General features: G+C 43.1%; 1 protein-coding gene across 5 annotated transcripts in view; it reads right to left on the reverse strand.

Annotated features, from left to right (window-relative positions):
- The window catches only part of FBXO15 (F-box protein 15), a 49,063-nt gene that overhangs the window by 14,710 nt on the left and 15,783 nt on the right, over positions 1-18,570 (reverse strand). For all 5 annotated transcript variants that reach the window (XM_045041211.1, XM_011288129.4, XM_045041212.1 and 2 more), the window contains 3 exons: positions 14,545-14,671; positions 13,063-13,145; positions 11,976-12,118 (listed from right to left, as the gene is read on the reverse strand). In XM_045041211.1, coding sequence (XP_044897146.1) covers positions 11,976-12,118; positions 13,063-13,145; positions 14,545-14,671 — 353 coding nt within the window. The remainder of the gene's footprint in view (positions 1-11,975; positions 12,119-13,062; positions 13,146-14,544; positions 14,672-18,570) is intronic.

Below are 18,570 nucleotides of genomic sequence, written 5' to 3' on the forward strand. Positions count from 1 at the left end.
GGTAGTGAGCCCAAGAACCAGGAACAGAGCAGGACGGTGACGGTGATCATACTTAAAGAGTCTTACATGAAATATAAAGGGGACTTATGAGCTGATTAGAAGATGTCTGAGTAGCAAAAAGGGGTAAGTCGAGTCTGAGAGCGCCAACGAACGTGCACTGGGGACCAAGGAACCGGGGAGCCTTCAAGTGAGGAAAGCAACGTCAAGGTGAGAAGAAGTACTTTAGCTATTGAGGCAGGGAGGCCACAGGGCAACAAGGAAAAGGTCTCCAAGTAATCTGACTGCATCTGTAAAACCCAGTCTGTGTGCCCCGAAAAATGACGCCAGAAAGGGAACAGAGAGCCAGAAGAAATCAGGAGAAACTCCCAGAGGTCTGTAAAAAACCCAGGAATCATGGATGGTAACATGTTTGTGATCTGAGAAGTGACTCTAAGCTCAAATCCTGAAGATCTAAGTTTTACCAACAACTAAATTCATACCAACGGAAAAACTACAAAACCCATTATTTATGTTTCTTATTAGACTTCCCTTCCTCAAACGGCTTGTTTTAAGTAAGAGATTCTACTTTTCACAATTGCCTTAATAAATATCTAGGGAAAAAAGCACAATGTATTATCTAAACAATATCCTTGAAGATGAAAATATAAACAAAGACCTCATTACCTTCCCTTTAAATGATTTTAAAAATTCAAATCGCCAGAGAGAAAGAACAAATCAAAATCGGAGGTCAAATCTCAAACAGAAGTCACAGTCCAGAACAGCAAGAAAAGATGAGAAGGGCCCTCCCTGGGCTCTGCTGCCACCATTGTGACATCTTTACATTTCCAAGGAAGAGCCCGGTGGCTTCATTTTGCACTGGGTCCCACAAACCATGTGGCCTGTCTCGCTTCCAGGTAGAGTGGCACCTACTCTTGATGAGCTCTGACATAATAGATATAAAGATCTGGGTTCTCCTGTTGTGTGAACAGTAATCTGTAATGCTGATTTTTCATAAGGGATCACCGGATGGACAAAATAGGAAAAATGTACTAACAACCAATGAGGAAGATGCTGTAAAGAATTATCTGTTCTAATTTTCATAGGTAATCGCCATCCAGACAGGACTGTACTATTTCTAATGCCTTCCAGTTATGATAAATGCTTAGAGAGAATAATCTGGCCTAGAAACATAGAAAGTAATTAGCATCAAGGAACACAGAACAAAACAAGTCATTTATTTTTGGAATCATAACAATAAAAATGAGATTAACATGCTACATATGAAAAATATCTGAAACAAACTATTAAAAATTTAAAAGTAGAGCTCTTTTAAAGACAGGTTATCTGGGCTTTATCAGGTTCTGCTGCTGAAGAGCTGAAACCCACTCTTCTGGAAGAAAAAAAGAAGTTTCTGAAACCCATACCTTCTTTTTACCCCCTCAACATTTTCTACTGTGTCTTACAGAGTAAGGACTGAACGTGTATTATTTAATCAGTATTTTAACGAAGACCATATTGAAGAAACTCTGTAGGAAAGAGCCTGAATCTAACAGATCATGGAAACATAACCTAAAAGAATTTACTAGGGCAACACAAAAAGGAAGCATCAGTGAGTGGAGAAACGTGCAGGGTCCACACAGAGAACACTCCTCCCAAGGGCAGTGACAGAGACTTAAGGAGAAAGAGAGTCTGAAACCCTAACTAGAAGAGATCGATGCCTTCCAAATTAACACACACATTTATTGAAAATCTCATCAAAATCCAAATGAGATATTTTAAAAATCTGGCCAAGTGATTATTAAATACACCTAATAGATGGGGCGCCTGGGTGGCGCAGTTGGTTAAGCGTCCGACTTCAGCCAGGTCACGATCTCGCGGTCCGTGAGTTCGAGCCCTGCGTTGGGCTCTGGGCTGATGGCTCAGAGCCTGGAGCCTGTTTCCGATTCTGTGTCTCCTTCTCTCTTTGCCCCTCCCCCGTTCATGCTCTGTCTCTCTCTGTCCCAAAAATAAAAAAATTTAAAATGTTGAAAAAAAAAATTTTAAAATACACCTAATAGAATAAATGGATTAAAGTAATGAAGAAAACCTAGATAAAAAATCATCAGTAAGAAATTTTGTATGGGGGGGGGAGGGACACATACTTTCATAACAAACGACACAAGAGGGGCCCCTGGCTGGCTCCATGTGAAGAGCATGCGACTCTTCACCTCGGGGTCCTGAGTTTGAGCCCCATGTTGGAGGTAGAGATTACTTAGATAAATAAAAAAACTTAAAAGGAAAATACACAAGTAAAGCTTGAAACATCTTCTTGCCTGCTGGGGATACAAGAAGAAGGGGTATGGTGATTCTCAACAGAGAGAGAGAGAGTCCTTAGAGGGAAGGGCTTGGGAATCTATAGACTTTATACATTTCATGTTAATCAAAAGGAAGCATGGGTTTACATACAATCAAAAACCTTTGAGAGATCCAAAAGCAACATACACTCAATGAAAAGGCAAAAGACAAAATGGAGAAAATATTTTCAATGAATGAAACTCCTGTAAGTCACCGAAACTATGGAACCAATCAAACTGAACAGACCCATGGAAATTCAATCAGAAGAGAAATATACAAACATATTTGTATATGGCCGGGCATCCTGGAGGCGACCATTATTACCTCCCTGAGCCTCGAGGAGCCTTGGAAGGCAGGTTCTGACGTGGCCGCCCCCTACAAGAGAGGACATTGATAACCGTCCATGGCCACACGCAGCGCCAAGGTAGCTCCCTTCACACAGCCCACCCAGCGGCCACTACAATAGCCACCACCCTCTGCTGTATTCAACAGCTTGTTTAAAGAGTCAAGCTAACATTCAAAGGCACAGGTTAATTTAAAACAATCGGATGTCACTTTCAGTTCTCAAATCATCAAATATTCTTCAAAATAACGCTCGTCACGATGGTGCTACAATCATGAACACCGGAGACCTAAATGCCCAACGTTAGGAGACTGGGTCAATAAATCATGATAAAACCAAACAGTGGGAGGTCATACAACTTTTCAAGAATGAACCTGCTAAAACAGTTTAGTGCCATGGGAAAATGCCCACAATGTGACAGTAAGGAGAAAGAGCAGACTGTGGCATTGCTCACGTAATGTGGTCCACAGATATAAATATAGCTGTATATTTGAAAATGGACTAAAATAGAAACAACAGTTGTCCTGGGTGATTTCTATTTGCTTCTTTATAAACTTTTACTATTCAGAACCTTCAAATCCTATCATAAAAAGACACTAGTTTTTAAATGCATCTTCAGAACAATTCAACAAGGCAGATGCCAGGAGCAGCCTACTTGAAGAATCCTGTCCCTTTGCTTCTTCTGTCTTGCTTTCCCTCTCAATCCCAATAAAAAGGTTACAACGCACTGTCCTGGGCAAAACGCTTTTACTTCAGCTTCTGCAAATTGGCAATAATTAGCTTGATACAAAGATCAAAAAATACACACTCCTTGCTGCTTTGCATTGCTGACATGCCCTTTTTCAAGCTCTAGTTACACTGCAAAAGTGCAGTGGGACTATTTGCTGCCGGCTCCTTCTCTGGGCTGCCCACACTCCCATCACAGGGCTCACTGACAGTGGTGCAGGGCAGAGTTAACACAGCAGCCCGGGGATGTCTACTCTTGAGAAGGCCTGCTGGCCAGCCGGCCCACGGCTGCTGGGCACTCCGATTCTGGAAGCTTCCCCACCTCGTCTTTCCTAACCCATACAAGCGGCTCACTGCGTCCGAACAGTTTTTATCAGCAACGTGGTTTGTGCGGAACATCCTTCCCTCTGGGGGTCTGGAATCGGGGTAGCTCCAGGCAGAGGGTGTCTGCCTCACCAGCCCCCAAGCACAACCCCAGGTACTAGTCTTTAAATGAGCTTCTCCTTAGGTAGACAACATTTCACAACTTGTGTTTTCACAACTCATTGCAGGAGAAAACAAGCCCATCCGGGTGACTCCCCGGCTGTCCTTGGTGCTTCCCCACCCCCCACCCCCGCCTTTGCCCTTTGATGATTTTGCTCTGTACCCTTCCTTCCACTCCACCAAATGTGGGTCATTAATAATACACATCCTGAGTCCTGTGAGTCCTCCTAGCAAACTGCTCAACCCGGGGTTGGTCCTGGGGACCCAGCACCAACAGTGCACCCACGTATCCAGAACGGAGCACAGAAAGACAGAAAAACACGTGAGGCACTTCTATACGCTTGACTCACATTTTCATTCACGAACTCCTCCTCCAGTATTTCCTTCACTGTTTATCCCTCCCACCCCTGCCTCTCATATATCCAATTCAGGTGACAAAATGTTTCTTCTCCTAAACCGCCTATTAGCTGGATTTTACTGACAACACACAAAGAAGCAGGTAGCAAATGTGTGCAGGCTCAGGAATCATAAACTTTTCTTTGAACAGAGAGGATACGGATCCTTTCAAGAACACTCTTGTCGCAGCCATGACTTGTCAAAGTGGCTGAACACATAAAAATACAAAGAGAAAACGTCTCAGTTCCGTGGGGGAGGAATGGACAAAGTGCCAAGGGGAAGGGGTCAAACCTTTAGGGAGACAAGAAAGGACACAGATCCTTTTACTCACTACATGGTGGTGCGGAGAGGCAGAAACTCCTCCCTCTCCATACAGCGTCTGAGAGAAAATAACGTCTAGAAGCTTGAGCAATGCCTTATAAAATGGCGTCCCTGGCTCCCCCTGAGCACACGGGAGTAGAGCCTGCTCTGACCTGAAGGGGCAAAGAAGGGTGAAGGATACAGCAGGGCTTGTACATCACCAGCCTGGGAACTCAGCCCCCACGCCCCACCCAGACAAACGTTTGGGATTCAAAGTCAAGAGACATCAGCTGCCACCTTGGGTGATGAGGACATCGCGCCCAGCACAGGGGCCTTGCTGGTGGGCCACGGAGGCAGTGCTTGTCCCCCCCCACTCCCCCCACCCACGTCTCCGCTGAGCCAGCTCCGGCCTGGTCTTCCCACCTGTGTGTGTCAGGGGTGTCACTTCAGGCGCCAAGAACTAACCAGGGTCTTCTGCTCTGTGGTTAGCACCATGTATTGTAAAAATAATGACAATAAATAAAAATTTTTAAAAAATCCAAAGGACCCCGTAGCAAAGTCCATGAGACAAAGTTAAGAAAACAGAACACAGGGGTATCTTGCTCAGAGAAAATACAGTTGACAGAGATGAAGAACGTCTCAACTGGCCACTACCCAGTCTGATACTTCGCTGGGCTTGTGCCATCTGAATATAAACATGGTATGAAACCTTTGATTGTCCGTAGTCCCTAAAGAGTCAATTCCAGAAAGCCTCTTAGGCAAATGATTCCATACAACTCATTCTATACCAATATTGCAAAGTGATACAACACATCCTCTGAAGGATGAAGATATACTCAGATACAAAGGGGTATCATGGAAAGCTAGTAATTGCTTTGCTGTAAGTCCCACATGTATGAGAATCCTCTGACAAAAGACTGTGGAACCACAAAAGAAGATCCATTCCGTGACGCTGTACATTCTTGGTTAGAGTGTTTAACATCAGGAAAGGCCGGTCCCTTTAACTATCCATTTTCAAAACCTAATCAAGACCTGGATGGCAATCACACAGGTGTTTGCTTTATGAGAATCTGTTTTATGCATTTCTCTGTGTCAGTTCACAATACGAAGAAGTTCAATTGCAGAAAGAAAGAAAGAAAGAAAGAAAGAAAGAAAGAAAGAAAAGAAAGAAAAGAAAGAAAGAGTTAATATGCAGAACGGTGGTTAACACAACACACAGAACCAGCAGGAAGGGACGCGCAGGTGGCTCCAAAGTCGCTGGGAATGGTCGATTTCTTAAACTGTGGGGTGGCTGCAGGGGTTTTATGGTTTTTCCACAGCCTGTACAATGCAGCATGTGTAGAGAAGAACAGATTATCTCACAATTAAGATTTTAACACAAAAATTTTGTCACCCAACCCCCATGCACATATGTGTATTTAGATGGATTTTAGACTCAACCTTGTAAGCTGAATAAATTCCCACTGGGATTTTTTAATAAAACTGCGGTGAATTTGTGGACTAAAGTGGCACATCCTCAGAAATCTTATTTAAAGATGGAATTCTGGCAAGCGCCCTACCAAATGACCAAATTCAGGCTCTGTTTGTAAAGCTGTGTTGTATTCGAGGACAGCCCTTCCCACTGCCCCATGACTCCCGCTAACTGGTCTAGACCATCTCCACTAATCTGTCTCCACGCTGCACTGGTCCCTGTACTCCAACCCCAGCTCCCCGTGGTCTGCCCTTCCTCAGAAACCTCCAGGACTCCCTAGTCCCCCGCACGTGCCTGTCACCTGGCCCAGCAGACTTCTCTGTACCGAACTGGGGGAAGGGCAGGCACCGTGTCCGACACGCCTACGCCCTGTGCCCCGGCACGTCTCCTGCTTCAACAACTCTTTGTCAATGAATGAATCACATAAACAAATTGGCCTTGTCCCCTTTACTTCCCGCCACCTCCTACAGATGGCCTCGTTAAAATCAGGCCAGGTCTCCTATCTCACCGACGGCAAACAGTGGACAGAGGCACCTCAAGGGTAGGGACGCGATGATCAAACATTTTATTTTATCCTTGATAGGGAGAGCCAGTGTTCTTAAAAAAACAGGGGCAAAGTGCTGTCATCCCCAACTGCAATGACACAGCCAGAATTTACTAAATATACCACATGGTACCACAAGAGAGTTTCTCAAAAACCTTAGAGGACATTCCAGCTTGCACTTTGCTAAACTGCAAGCTGACGCCGATGGCAACAGCGCCCTCTGCTGGTTCCTAGTCACCGAACCACACGCAGAGGAAATGCATCCCCGTTGAGTGGTCTCCTTCAGGAGGAAATTTGTCTTCTTACTGTGAAAACAGATGAAAGCTCAGCTCCCCACCCTCCTTCGTTTTACTCAGTCTCTTGCGTCTTGTACTAATTGTCCGGCCTCCCCAGCGAGTTATTGTCATGAACGGGAAGTGGTTCAAGGCTGCTCCCGCAAGCCTGCACAGAGGGCCCTTCCTGACCACCCCTGTGATGCCAACACTTCGAAAAGACACACGAGTCACACACATAGGAACGCGGATTCTAGAAGCATGTCACTGAAAAGCACAAATACACAGAAGCCGGCACAGCCCTGTGCTTGAGACCCATGCTGTGGAGACCGGCCTGTGCGTGAGCTACACAGACTTAGAGGATGGACCTACACGACCAGCTCCAGCCACCTCACCAATAACACGGGAGCGGAACCAGTACCCAATTCCCAAGCTCGCTATGAAGATCAAGTTGAATAATATAAATATAAAACACGCAGAAAGAACCCATAACGAGCACTCACAAGTGTTCTCTGCACACCATCATCCTTACTGAGGGCACAGCTTAGGTATAAAGAATGCATACAAAGCTTAATCAAGGTTATGCTGTTTAGAACTAGGAGAGGGCGAGTCCTCTCTCTGAAGTTCTCCCCTAAGACGGATGGGACCTAACAGACCTAATCCCTGGGGGTTACAATAGGCGCTCAAGGAGAGTGTACATTGTATTAGATAAGAAAGGCTGGAAGTGAGAGGGCGCTTGAGGACATAAGGGTGGAGCCATGGGAGGGAGAGAGACCAAGTTCCCCACTAACACCACCCAGAGGGCATATGCTGTCCCCTGGGTACAGACTGCGGCCCATTAGTAGCACCCTCAAAAGAACATACCAGAAAGAGGGAGGAGATTTTATTCTCTATTTCAAATAACAGAATACAGTTAAAAGGGCTGAAGTAGAGAGAAGAGAGGCAGAACTCTCACACCTTCATAAAATTGGGAGGGCTGTTCCTGGGGCAGGGCCCAGATCAGAGGTTGCAGGGCAAAGTCAAGCTCGTGATCACCTTTTAGTTCCTCCCTGATTCAGAGACTCCAAGATTCTGGGCATGGCAGAAAGGGCACCAAAGAAAAAAAAAGAAACTCTGAAAATTAAACCACCCAAGCAGCCAACTCAAAAAGCTTGAAAAAGATCAAAACAAACCTAAAGAAAACAGGTGATTTTCTAGGAAATCATATAAATACTAAAAAATGATTCAATGAAAAGTAGAAAACCTCATTATAACCACATCAGAAGCATGTTTAAAAAAAGGAAACTATAAGTACTCTAATCTGTGAGTGTAAATGGAAAAACACTAAATACCAAATAAGTGAAACCAGTAGCTTAAAAATAAGTATACATACAACATGAGAAGCTTATCACAGGGGCTCCAGGGCGTTTACCATTAGAAGATACACTGACGGAATTTGCTACATTAACAGCATAAAGGAGGAAGAACCATATGATCATCGATAGTTGCTCACAGATGGATTTGACAACTTTTAACCACCATTCCCAATTAAAAAAAAAAATCCAACTAATTTAGGAATAGAAAGTTCCTTAACCAAATGCCTTGAATGAACACATAATCAAACCTAGAACAAACATCCCTAGTAATAAAACATTTTATTAACTGCCTATCCCTATTAAGTTAGAAATAAGCCCTCATCAAGGGGAATGTGATGGTGTCTTTCAAAATTAGATGTACATTCGCCCGTTGATCTAGCAGTCCTATTCCTAAGAAAGTACTCCAAAGACAAGCTGGCAAAATATAAAAGGATGTGTGAACAAGGCAATTTACTATACCACTGTCTGTAAGAGCAGAGACTAGAAACCACAGCAAGAAACTGTTAACAAACTACCAAGCTACCTACCTATAGCTGGTTTAAAAAGACAATGAGAAAAATTTCTCTGTCATTCTAATGAGTAATCTCCAGAATATATTACTAGTGGGAAAAAAGCAAGGAACTTATATGATATGCCTCTTTAAAAAAAAAAACTGGAAGAAATATAAATACATTGGTGTATAGCATTATATATTCAGAAAAGAGCACTTAAAGGATATGCTATAGGCTAATATGAAGGGTCACCTTTGGGGGAAGGGAGAGAGCAGGGATGAAAGATAAGGATAGAAGTAAACCTCTGAACTTCCTTGTTTTATAGTTTCAACTATAAACCATGTAAATGTGGGATGTAAATTTTTTAATGTAAAAATAGAAGCATAGCAATCCTGAAAAATAAAGAATCAACTGAAAAAAATCATTTTGGTTTTATGTCATAGTGGCATTACAGCCACACAGAGAATAATTATTTTAGGAGATTGAACCCTCTGGCATGATGTAACTTAAACCCATAAAGAACCATAAAAAAAAAATCTTAATTAAAAGAACATTCAATGGGTTCATTACTAGTAACAATATCGTTATTTTTAAATTATTATATATTTTGATGTTGTTTGCAACAAAGACTTTTGGTGTGAGAAAAGAGATACAAGTATAATCAAAGAAGCTAATTAAAAACCTTAAAATATTTCATTTAAACATATCCATGATATGCTTCTTCACATTACAAAAATCTACAAACTTCTTAGCCCTGCCTGCTGAAAACCCTAAAAGGAATAAAAACCCGAGAGCAAGGTGCATCTCCAGGATCCAGATTTTGGCTTCTAAATACCATAGTGTGGTGGGAACTAAAAGGAGCCAGAGCTCCTAGGAAAAATGGATCATTCCAGATCTGTGCAACAAATGGGTAAAATGAGCTTGAGGTCTCTTCTCGTGTTAGGACGCAAGCAGCCACCAGAGATGACTAGAGTCACGTCAAAAGAACACAGAAGAGGATGACTCATGACAGGACAATTTGCACAGCACAATAACTATAAAAGGAATAATGACTGAAAATAGACTACGTTTTTCCACCCATGAGTTCACAGTAACACTACCCCCTCCCACAAAAACCTCTAAGTCACCTTTGAAGACTGTTAGAGCATTAATCACTATTCTATAAATAAAGAGAAAGGCTCAAACATGGACCCTGTCTTATCTGTACTAATTGTACTTCAGCTAAGTAAATAGTTGATAAGAGAAAACTCTTCTTTATAGAAGAATTCCAGATAATAGACATAGAAGGAATAATAGGACTAGGGAAACATTATTTTTGCAATCTCTAATAAGATCATGGATATAGGTATCCATCATTCGGTCAACATTCACGGAGAAATTTGTAATAGAAGGAGCAGGCCAAAAAAACCTGCTTAACCCACTGGGCCATCTTAACATAGTTAACATTTAGACAAATTTCTTAAAAGACACAAAATACCGAAGCTCACACAAGAAGAAACAGATAACCTAAGTAACCCCTATGTCTATAAGAGAAACTGAAACTGTAGTTAAAAACATTCCCACAAAGAAAACTCCAAGCCTTAATGGCTTCCCGAGTAAATTCCACCAACCATTTAAGGAGGAAATGCTACCAATTCTACGCAAAATCCTCCAAAAAATTCAAGAGGCAGGAGTACTTCTCAACTTATTCTATGAGATCAGGAGTGACTGAGACCAAACCCACACCAAATATTACACACCAACTGGAAGATACAATGGGAAAGAAGTAACAAAATGAAGTACTAAAGACCTAAATAAAAAATAAGCAAAACTAGTATGAAGAAAATTCTGAAACACCCTAAAAGACATAAAAGTATCTCTGAACAAAACGAAAAACATACCACATTCTTGGATACGACAATTCAACAATAAAGGTTGTCAATTCACCTCAGGTCAATATATAGATGTGACATATTTCTAATAAAAATGCTAATAGCATAGAAAAACCTAGATACCCTGGGTCAAAAAGCAAAGACTCAGACTAATGGAGCTGTATCAAAAGCACACAGCAGCCAGCTTGGATGAAATCCCACTGATCAAACGAAGGACAATTTTAGCCTCAAAAAGAATAATGTCTATAATTGTCTATAAATTATTAAATAAAGGGACATCTGAGTGGCTTGGTTGGTTAAGTATCCGACTTTAGCTCAGGTCATGATCCCGTGGTTTGCGGGTTCGAGCGCCACACTGGGCTCTGTGCTGACAGCTCGGTGCCTGGAGCCTGCTTCAGATTCTGTCTGCCTCTCTCTCTGGACCTCTCTGGCTCCCACTCTGTCTGTCTGCCTGTCTGTCTCTCTCAAAAATAAACAAACATTTTAAAAAGTTATTTAATAAAAAAAAAATCCACAATGACACTAAACAACAAAGACAGAAAGAGAGGGAGCACACCCAAAATAATTTCCACCCACAGGAGGTAAAGATCACCTCAATTTCTTAATCTGAACATTGGTGGCCAAAAGAGACAGGATTAAAGCATTTACCCTGCCACTCCAGGAGTTCACTAGTTGATGCGGGGAAGTATTTTACAAAACCTCAGCTAATAAACGTGGAAATACTGACATAATTAGAAAATCACCATTTTCTAAACTCTAAAAGAAATTGACGTAGGCAGGGGATTAGTAATGGATGCCAAATCTATTAGATGAAACAATTTTGGGGAACAGGGTATTCAGAAAAGGAGTATAAAATTTCCCCTATGAAATTTATCACCAAAAATGTGAAACTTGAATCCATACAGTCTTTACACCAAACTTCCTTCTTCCCTTTAACTTGGCTGAGGTCCCCTCCCTTCACTGCCTACTCTAGTCTCTGTCTCAGCGTTGGTAAGCATGATAATCATGGATGCAGTACATGCAGAAGGGTGGTTTCTCTTTATTCTTATCCTGGGCAGGAGATACACTGGCTCTGTGGGCAAGTTTACCAAGTTCCTCGGAGAAAGAAGGGAAGAAGTTTCGGGCAGGGGAAGAGGCATGGCAGGGCAAAACAGTAAGGGAAGTATCAGCAGAAAAGATGAGTAGAGAATATTCCAGAAGGTAGAGAGATGGGGATGAGGAGCCAGAAGCTAAAGAGACTAGATCCAGCCACGGTATTTCACAAGTCCTAGAATGAGGTATGGGTCTAGGAAGACAGAGAGCCAACAGATAATCAGTTAAGAAACTATTCTTAACTCAGATATAAAAATTGGTCCCCTACTGTCTCTAATCTTTTAACTTAAGACTGAAGCAAAAACTCAATTATTTCACCTTTCTTGGTAAAGAGATTGCGAAATGTACCACACAGGTAGAAAATTCCACCGCTGTGCATATCAATATGGAGTTGGTAGCCATGCAGTCCATACTCTGGGTTGTCATCCAAAAGGGGGGTATGAGGAGGTAGCTCGTAGGGGCTAAAAAGCAAAACAAAACATACACACAGGTTTGTCAACACCAGAGACAAAATGCTTGAACTGAAAATACTCTAAAAATATCGGCATCCATTTAAACACCAGTTCCTGTCAATCCTCAAAAAGGTTCCTCCCAGTCATCCTCTACACCAGGAGCTCAAAAGAAACACTTTGGGCTCCTTTCACCAACTTCTCTAAAACGTCTCTAAAAACAGGCAAAGGCATGAGTTCCATAGGTACCCACGGGCGGAAGAAGTGTTTCTGGGATCTGCCCAGCGCTGCGGCTCTAGGAGGCGCCCCTGCTCCTCAGCGGTCTCAGTCACTGGAGGACAGAGGTCACCAGAGGACAGAGCTGCTCAGCAGGAAAATGCACCAAAGAACAGACCTACAGGTCAGGAAGTCGGGCAGAAGACCCAATGCTATGACGAACCAAGTTTTATTCAATAAGAAAAACCTTACTACATAAGGTAACAAACTCAAAAGCATTCAGAGCTTTACCTTTTCAGGTAAAAAAAAAAAAAAAAAAAAAAAGAGTCTGAGAGCTGTACTGAAATGAAAAGCATATTCCCCACCTGAAGACCTGCAAATTCATGGAGAGACACACACAGTGCCGGGCTAAGCAAACCACAACTGCAGGCCTTGCAAGATACGAAAAGGCACAAGAGTGCCACGCACGGCAAGCACCTTGATGCACCGGAACCTTGCAGTGATGGACCCATCCTGCCCCCACTCGGCACAAAATCCTTAACCCCGAACAAAGAAAGCAAATATGTACTCACGAATAATCCAATTATTTTAGCCACAGCTAAGTAATTATGCCCGTTGGCTTGTGTCTACTGATTAAAAACAGAGTATCTTTGTAGCTATTCTCAGGATGTTCAGATGATATCAACTTCTAATCCTTCACATTGTACAAAACGTGAATAGACCCACGTGGAAATACATACACGGTGGCGGAGCCTAACGTGCTCTTCTCCACAAGCTGATGGAAATGAAGATTTGCCATAACAAAAGCCAGTTCTTCCTCCCTCTGAAAAGTTAATTAGAAAGAAGACATTTTTCAACAGAAATATTTTAATTTTTCACCAGGTCGTTGTGAAGATCGCAGCACATTCATCTTACAGATAGACAGTTTCTTGTAACTGTTAAGATTACCCCAGTACCAACGCATTCTTGCTGCTAATACGTTATTACTATCCAATAAGACTTCTTTGTCAACTGACAGCAGGGCCACAGTTCACCCAAACGTGCAGTGCTTGCGGTACCAAAAGGATTAACAACCCAGCACTTGTGAAACATCAAAACACTCTGCCAGGATGATTGTGACAATATACATTGTTAGTTCCAGGTTCTGGAACTACAGAGGGACGATACTGGTAAGACCCTCAAACATACAAGGGTAATGCCACAGATATGTAACATGAGTGGCATTCCATGAGGATACATTCCTCTCTTGAGAACCTGTTGACTTGACAAAGCCAGTGGGAATGAAAACATTCACCCACCAGGCTGAGCAGCAGAAAACGTGACTGTAGAGGAACAGACATCCATTTCTCTCCAAGCTCACAGCCGACGCTGACTGGTGTAAGTGCCCCAGAAAGGTCGACCTGAGGCACCACCCAGCAGTAGGCAGCCAGGACAATCGGACGGACCAGGGTCCTTGTAACAATGCAGGCCAGCACAGACTGATGAATCCCAGTCAAGGAAACAGCCAGCAAGCGAACTGGCACCTAGGCCACAAGTCACCCTCGTGCGGCGAGCACAGGGACAGTGACTGCCTCAGCAGGTTGAGAAAGACAAAGTTAGGTCAAGAGAATGATGCCGTTGATCGTGGTTCCATCTAGTCATTGTTTATACACGCATGCTGTTATCCTCAAAATCACATTTGTGAGCTTCTGTCTTACAACACCCACAGGCCAAAGCCACAGATTTCAACACATGTGTGGTGTACAGATAAACATCACACTGGTTTGCTTTTCACTGAAGCGACTTCCCAGAAAGTAACTCCAGAGGAATTGGGAAAGGATAGGCAGGTTACACTCAAGGCCACATCTACAGGATCAGAAACACAGGGGAGACTGGGTTAAACACGCAGGATGAGAGACTTGGGCAGACACAGGCTGGGAAAGAGGAAGGAAGGAGCACGGATTGACTGGAAGGAGAAGGGGTGAGATTTTTCAGGATATGAACGGTCTAATGTGAACAAAAGCATCCAGGCAGGAACAGGTAGCATGTCATCTACAACAGGAGAACAGAGTCGCCTCCACACAACAAGGGGCCATTTAGTTAGAAAAGCAAAACTGCTAAGAGAGAATTAATGCCGTTAGTGAAGAGTCTTCAGGACCTCACATCTGGTGTCACGCACAGCAGTGAGTAAATGTGGAATGGGCAGGGAGGTGGCATCACACAGGCAGGGACCCAAGTCTTACCTTCCACAGCCCCACCAGCAGGCCTGGGCAGAGGCAGAAGATCCGAAGGAGTCTGTCCCCGCCAATCATGGTGGATTCGGTTAAGTTACTCAGATTGTACTTTGCAATTAAAGAATGCCACCGAGGTCTTTGAACATCCATGCCAAAGAAAGGAAGGAGAGAAATGAGCTTTCACACCTGCGGTTATCAATTCTCTTGAGTGTATTTAAAAGTACTTTTGAAGAGCATGCTAATAACGTGCACCTTGCTAATGAACGGTGTGTTGAGGGTCAGGGGATGCAAACCATTCATGTAAATAAAAGGAAAATGGATACACCCAAATTTCTCACCCAACTATGTTTCTTTCCCCTCCTCCTCACTCTTAGTGTCAACTCAATGGCCCAGTCAGAAGTGGAAGAACCATGAGGGTGAGGAACAATCATCTTCTGCTCTCCTCCCCTCAGAGCCCAGCACAATGCTACAGTCAAAAGTAGATTCTCGGGGCACCTGGGTGGCTCAGTTGGTTAAGCGTCCGACTTCTGCTCAGGTCATGATCTTGCAGTCCATGAGTTCGAGCCCTGTGTCGGGCTCTGTGCTGACTGCTCAGAGCCTGGAGCCTGTTTCAGATTCTGTGTCTCCCTCTCTCTCTGACCCTCCCCCGTTCATGCTCAGTCTCTGTCTCAAAAATAAATAAACATTAAAAAAAAATTTTTTTAAAAAGTAGATTCTCATATGTATTGTAACTGTATGTATCCCTAATTAAGGAAACTAAGGCATAAGCAAAGATGAAATATTTTTTAAGTGACAAAAAAGAGCAGGTGGTCTCAGTAGGCTCTTAGAAGCAGATATATATACCTTTTAAAGCTATTATCAAGGATAACTCAGAGAGAGTGAAAATTTTAATATTGGAAAACGAATTTAGTCCAAAACCCTGAGGATTTTCATGGAGGAGATCCACTGTGAACTCTATATTAGAATTACTATCTGAGAGTAAGTAATAACTCAGATGTGTAAGGAAACACAACTCTGCTATTCATCATGAGATTAAAAAAAAAAAAAACGAATGAAACATTCTAGAAGCACTATAATGGTAAACATAGATGTCCTTTCCGAGGACCTAGAGATAGTTCAGGAAATTATAAAGGAGATGAGATCTTAATGGTCAATTAGCATAGCTCAGCATTGAGGAAAGTCCCTAAGGAGCTGCGGCCACGTGTCATCCAAGCGTTCTCCTCCAGCACCTAAGACACACGCTGGCAGGAGACAGGTATTCAAATGTTCATTAAGTAAAAGAATCAGAAAAAGAAGGACTTCAGCTGTTTCAAAGTGGAGGCATGGGGGTGGGAGGAAGACCTGAAGCTTCCAGACTACCTTGGTTCCTCCCTCAATTTTCAAAGGACTTTTGGCACAGAAAACTGCACTGGCTGGGGGATGTGGTCAGTGAACATGCGTGTGACATACGATCTCAAAGTATACTCCGTATAGACAGAATACACTGGGAGGAAGCCACACGGTTAGGAACATGAGTATGGCCTCAGGGAAACTGCAGTTGAAACCTTAAAGCCAACCCTAAGGTGCTCAGAAATGGTAGCCTTGCCACCATGATTGTCAGTGCAGACAGACGAGGTCGGGCGGAGGTGTGAAAACCCTCCTCTTACACTCTTCAATGTGTCCTAAGTAGGGACAGTCGTCGCCATGGCTCAAGAGCCGTTCAAGCCAACTCCACAGAGAGCAGGCTAAGTCCCCACATGCCTTGGCCTCACAGGCTAAAGAGAGAGAAACTAAGGCTGATACCTACTCAACATTCCTCCCGAATTTGGGGAGGTATAGCATAAACCACAGAACGGAGAACACTTCCAGAAGAGAAAATTTAATAAGCTGACTAGAAAGGTATAAATTACAGGGAAATTCAAACTGCAAATTACACAAATAAGGCTTTCACTGTTCTTGAAAAAATCCTCATGGAGGAAACAAAACAGACCCAAATAACCAAGTTTTTCCTTTGCTGTCACACAGATGCACAAGACGATTTGTACTTCTGCATGATAAACACATTTGCTTTCAAACTTGCAATAAAAGAGCCCATCAAAACAAATTCCTAAAAAACACTTCTAGTGTCTCTTCTCCACAGTTTATCAAATGCTGGCTGAAGTCCACTGAGTTTTAATGGAAATAAATTACATGAAATCAATTTTCCCAATGAATTCTAGCATTTGTCACCGCACAGAATCCAGTATTCCCGACCTGGATGGCAGTTGTCAGGAGCACAGCATCTGTAACCGAGCCTCACTGTTCAACACTACCCACTGCGTCTTCCGTGACCATCTTAATTGACGTTAACAATGTTGTCCTAATGCATATAAACAATACTTCATGATATGCCAAGTAACATATTGTTCAGTGAAATTAGTACAGAGATTATAGACGGATTCTCCAAATATAACTTCATAGTGCATAAAACCTAAATACTGCATTAGAAAAATCTAGTGTCCATCATGATACCATATGAAATTTCAGAGATTTATCCAAATAGAGGTCCCATTTAAAAAAGTAAACAAGCTTCCAGGGCGGCAGGGTGGCTCAGTTGTTTAAGCGTCCAACTTCAGCTCAGAGCATGATCTCGCAGTTTGTGTGTTCGAGCCCCGCATCAGGCTCTGTGCTGATGGCTCGGAGCCTGGAGCCTGCTTCTGATTCTGTGTCTCCCTCTCTCTCAGCCCCTCCCCCACTCACACTCTGTCTCTTTCTCCACCTCTCTCTTAAAAATAAACAAACATAAAAAAATTTTTTTAAGTAAACATGCTTCTAAAATATAATATAATCAGTAATATAATCAGGGAAGATAATTCACATGTTATCCTTCGTAGCATTAAGGCTATTTTCAGAATATGATAAAACCTGGCTTCACCAACACTAAGAAGTGAAACGCCCTCACACTCCCAGCATGACAAGCAGAAGCACGATCACTGACACGATCCTCAAAGGACCAGCCCCAGATTGCAGAAGAAAAACAAGGTCCTGGTTACCAAGCTGCAAAAATGAGTCCAGAGTCCAGGGAAGCCATTAAGGAAAGCTGTCCTGCCATGGACGACACCTGCCATCACAAGGACACGGGTGAGAGAAGCCACAGGTAGAGCCACAGCGCACGGGCTGGCAGGAACAGTGACGTGGTAAATGCACTGCAATGTCCGAGGATGGAGGGCCGTGGAGAGGGCCGCTGAGGGCAGGAAACCAAGCCTGGAGAAGGCAGCTACAACCCGTGTTTTCCATGCGTTCGATGTAAAGCTGCGCCTGCTCGCTTGGGAAGTGAAGACACCGCAGCCGGCAGCATCTAGCTCTTAGGAGAAAGTGACTAATGGCGAGAAGAGTGAGCAGGACAGACTTCGAATACATGTGGACGCAGCACAGAACCCCTCAGGACAGAACATAAGGACACACAAATCTGACTGATGCCCCTTCTGGTCTTCACAGCAGCCACATGTGCTAAATACTCGTCGCCATCGTCATCATCACCCCATTCCACACATGAGAAAACTGAGGCACAGAAAGGCTGAGCCACTTGCACAAGTTCACACATCTGGTCAGTTCAACAGAGAGGCACATAAAAATAACTAAGCAGTACTGTATGTCCTAATGTTTAAACTATGGTTACTGTACCATTTACTAAAAGAAAGATATAATAGTTTTTTTTTATTTTTTTAACGTTGATTTATTTTTGAAAGAGAGAGAGACAGAGACAGACAGAGCATGAGTGGGAGAGGAGCAGAGAGAGAGGGAGACACAGAATCTGAAGCAGGCTCCAGGCTCTGAGCTGTCAGCACAGAGCCCGACGTGGGGCTTGAACTCACACACCGCGAGACCATGACCTGAGCCGAAGTTGGACGCTCATCCGACTGAGCCACCCAGGCGCCCCAGATATAATAGTTTTATATACCTTTGATTCAAAATGGTTAAAACTAAAAAGCTCAAAAGGTTAGCTATCAATCACCTAGGAATTCTGTTAACTAGAACATTATTCTCTTTGTTAACTAGAATATTATTCTCTGTTAC

The sequence above is a fragment of the Felis catus genome, chromosome D3 (genome assembly GCF_018350175.1).
Source record: "Felis catus isolate Fca126 chromosome D3, F.catus_Fca126_mat1.0, whole genome shotgun sequence".
Classification (NCBI taxonomy): Eukaryota; Metazoa; Chordata; class Mammalia; order Carnivora; family Felidae; genus Felis; species Felis catus.